Here is a 3972-nt window from a genome sequence, read left to right as displayed (position 1 = left end):
AAAAAAAAAAAAAAGAAAAAGGAAATAGAAAAGAAGGAAAGAAAAGAGACGAAAAGTAAAGAAAATGAAAGAAAGGAGAGATAAAAATGTTATCGATTGAATAAATTTTATACATATATATATATATATATATATATATACATAAAGTATTCCAAGAATAATGAAATTGTTTAGTAATTTATTCACCGGAAGTATAAAGGATTCGAATCGGAAGTATGTTTACGTTGCGAAAAGTTGCGAAGAGAAAGAGGAAGAGAAAGGGGCAAAGACACAGAGAAAAAGAGAAAGAAAGACAGAGAGAGAGAGAGAGAGAGAGAGAGAGAGAGAGAGAGAAAGAGAAAGAGAAAGAGAAAGAGAAAGAGAGATTCGCAATAGCTCCGTCGCATCTCATAGGTGATGGTTCCCAACACGAGTGGGGTCCAAGCTGGCCCGTATAAAAGGGGATCTCAAGACAACCACGGAGCATCAGTCCTCATATCAAGGAACAGCAGCAATCATGAGGGCATTCATGGTGAGTAGTACCATCCTCAACTTCCTGCTCTTTCTCTTTGTCTCTCTCTCTCTCTCTTTCTTTCTCACTCATTTGATCTTTCCATCACGTAACATCCATCATATTTTTTTATTCAGTTTAATCGATTACTTAACAAAGTCACCTACGTGCTTTCCTTTTAATTACCTTTTTGTTCTTTTTTCTTTATTTTCTTCTCAATCGAAGAAGACTTAAATTATCTAGAAAAGGAGATCATGTCGATCGTTTATGGATGGATGAGAAATCGAAAAAAGTTCATTCCATTCGCGTTTCGTGAAATTGGATTCTTCTTTTCTTCTCCTTTTTCTTGTTATTTTTCTTTTTTTTTTTTTTTTTTTTTTAATTAAAGAAAGATTAAACCAAGGGGTCATTGTTCTTCTCAAAGAAAGAGAGAGAGAGAAAGAGAAAGAGAAAGGGTAGGAAGGAGAGAGGGAGAGTTTCCTGAACTTTTTCCATGTTGGCCATTTCTATCGGTTACGATTTTAATTGATCACATCGCATTTGATATAAATTTTTCTTTTTCTCTCATTATTTTCCTTTTCTTTTACTTTTTCTTTCTTTCTTTCTTTTTTTTCTTTTTTTAAATAAAAGAATCGTAACAATTCCTCGTGCATATAAGTACATACATACTTATATAGACTTTCTCAATGATGCTTCGAGAGTGTTCTTCTTTTTTTTTCTTCTCTGTCTCTCTTTTTTTTCGAAAGCGCAGGATAAATCGGGAAACGCATTCTAAGTCGATACGTTGTTGAAATCTCAAAGAGATAGAGAAAACACGTAATACTAGTTTTTACGTAATACCTTGCCTTTGAAGATTTCACTGAAGAACATTTACGGTTTTTCAGTTTTTCTTTTTTTTTTTTTTTTTTTTTTTTTCATGTGCATGCATAAGTAGTCAAAGTGCTATGGTAAGCACGCGTTCGTAGAAATACTGAAATGTAAGAGATTTGAAAAAATAAGTAAAAAAAAGAGGGAGCCGGGTCGAGGATAAATTAGGGAGAGGGAAAAGAAAAACGGGGAAGTAAAAAAATAAAGAAAAGACAGAAAAACAAAATATATAAATAAATAAATAAATAAATAAAGAAGATAAGTCTGAGAATTTCCCGTTGGAGTTGCATTGAATATATAACGTTAGTGTTTGCCACTTTCACTCTGTGGTCGAGCGCGTGTAATCGATAGAAACGATTTTCGAGAAGAGAAAGGGTCTCGAGAGTGAATCCTCAACATGGAATTTCAGATCCTGACGATCGCCGCCGTGGCGATGGCACGGCCAGAAGCCGGTTATTCGTACAGTCAACCAAGCGGAAGTTATGGTGCACCTAGCGGTGGCGGAGGAGGCGGTGGCTTCGGAGGAGGATTAGGTGGATTAGGAGGATTAGGTGGATTAGGAGGAGGTGGATTAGGAGGAGGTGGATTAGGAGGAGGTGGATTAGGAGGAGGCGGACTCGGAGGTGGACTCGGAGGTGGACTCGGTGGTGGCTTCGGAGGTGGTTTCGGAGGTGGTCTCGGAGGTGGATTTGGTGGTGGTGGTGGTGGTGGTGGCGGCGGTGGCTTCGGTGGAGGTTCCCTCATCCAGAAGCACATCTACGTTCATGTACCACCACCCGAGGCACCTGAGGATAGACCAGCGAGGCCGATAGCACCACCCCCGCCACCTCAGAAACACTACAAGATCATCTTCATCAAGGCACCTACTCCACCTACGCCAACTGCACCAGTCATACCAGCATTGCCACAACAAGATGAACAGAAGACTCTTATCTACGTCCTAGTCAAGAAACCAGAAGAGGCACCCGAAATCAGTCTACCTACTATTGCTCCAACGCAACCTAGCAAACCAGAAGTTTACTTCATCAAATACAAAACTCAGGTATGTGTTAGAGATTAAAAGAAAATTCAAGAAGAAAAGAAGGATAAGGAATAATCGATCACATCGAATTTTGTCTTATTGCAGAAGGAAGTCACATCCGGAGGTGGTGGTGGTGGTGGCGGCGGTGGAATTGGCGGTGGAATTGGCGGTGGAATTGGCGGTGGAATTGGCGGCGGAATCGGCGGTGGAATTGGCGGTGGAATCGGTGGTGGTGGTATCGGTGGTGGAATCGGTGACGGACACGGCGGATCAGGAGGTGGTGGAATCGGGGGAGGTATCGGTGGTACTGGACCAAGCGGACCAAGCTCGAATTACGGACCACCCGGAGGATCCGGCCCATACTAGTCACAAGACAGCCGAACCGGCCCTTACTCTCTTCTCCGTTCACCAAATCACTATTACACCCACCACGCTACGTTCTTATTACGAGCGTAATACGACGAGCGCCGATTCTCATCAATACGACGACGATATGATAATAATGTTCTACGATGCGCGCGGATACACGAGCATAACGATGATAATAATGACGATCGCGATGTTGATGATGACGACGACAAAAATGATGATAATTAATGATGCAACAACAACGATAACAACAACAACAACAACAACAACGACGACGACGACTATGATGACGACAAAGACGACGCCGCCGCTGCTGCTGCCATTGCTGCTGCTCGTGTTGCAGCAGCATTCGCTGCTGTTGCTGCTGCTGATGATGATGAAGACGATGATGATAATGACGATAATAATGATGATGATAATAATAATAATGACGACGATAACGACGACAATGATGATGATGACGACGAAAACGATCATGACGATGATGATAATGATGATGATGCTGACGACGTTTAGAAGGAGTTTTTTATACTTATTTTTTGCAAGAAAACGGTGGCGAAATAAAGCTTTTTTATGTATTTTTACATAAATCACACTGACTACCCATTTTTTTATCTATCGACCCCTCTTAACCAATTTTTTTTTTCTTTTTCTTTTTATCGTTAGAATAGAGAAAGAAAGAGAGAGAGAGAGAGAGAGAGAGAGAGAGAGAGAGAGAGAGAGAGAGAAAGAAAGATTAGTCTATGATAAATTGACAAAGATTATCTATATCGATTGTAATTTACTCATCCGTAAATTTACAATTCATCTAATGTAAATACATAGTCTTTAAATATCCCATAATTTCTATAGGAAGGTGATAGGTTAGTTAAAACCTTAAATGAACTTCCGTATTGTATACATTGTATGAATACATGAAGTATATACATATATATTATACGAGAAAATACGCATGGAAATTCTCACGATCGTCTTTTCAAAAGACGCTGCACTCCGGAAAGAGTGCACTTTCACTGCTCACCTTTGTTCGAGACGATTCTATCTCTATCTCTTACACACATACATAGATATATCCCTCTTACTTACACATATACTTAGAGAATTACCACTCGATCATGAGAAATAGTAGTCGACATATATAATTATAAAACATGTCTGCATTATTTTATTTCTGTCGAGTAAAAAAAAATATATATATATATATATATATAATTCTTAAAAAATT

General features: G+C 39.2%; 1 protein-coding gene across 1 annotated transcript; it reads left to right on the top strand.

The window, feature by feature from the left end:
• Positions 1–356: 356 nt before the first annotated feature.
• On the top strand, positions 357–3322 carry LOC124421797 (glycine-rich cell wall structural protein). Its single transcript, XM_046957424.1, has 3 exons — positions 357–511; positions 1767–2399; positions 2484–3322. The coding sequence occupies exons 1-3, from the start codon at positions 497–499 to the stop codon at positions 2742–2744; spliced, it is 909 nt and encodes a 302-aa protein (XP_046813380.1). The 5' UTR covers positions 357–496; the 3' UTR covers positions 2745–3322.
• Positions 3323–3972: the final 650 nt, after the last annotated feature.

This window comes from Vespa crabro, chromosome 1 (genome assembly GCF_910589235.1).
Source record: "Vespa crabro chromosome 1, iyVesCrab1.2, whole genome shotgun sequence".
Taxonomy (NCBI): Eukaryota; Metazoa; Arthropoda; class Insecta; order Hymenoptera; family Vespidae; genus Vespa; species Vespa crabro.
The sequence above is the reverse complement of the archived record's forward strand: the minus strand, read 5'-3'. Positions and strand labels throughout refer to the sequence as shown.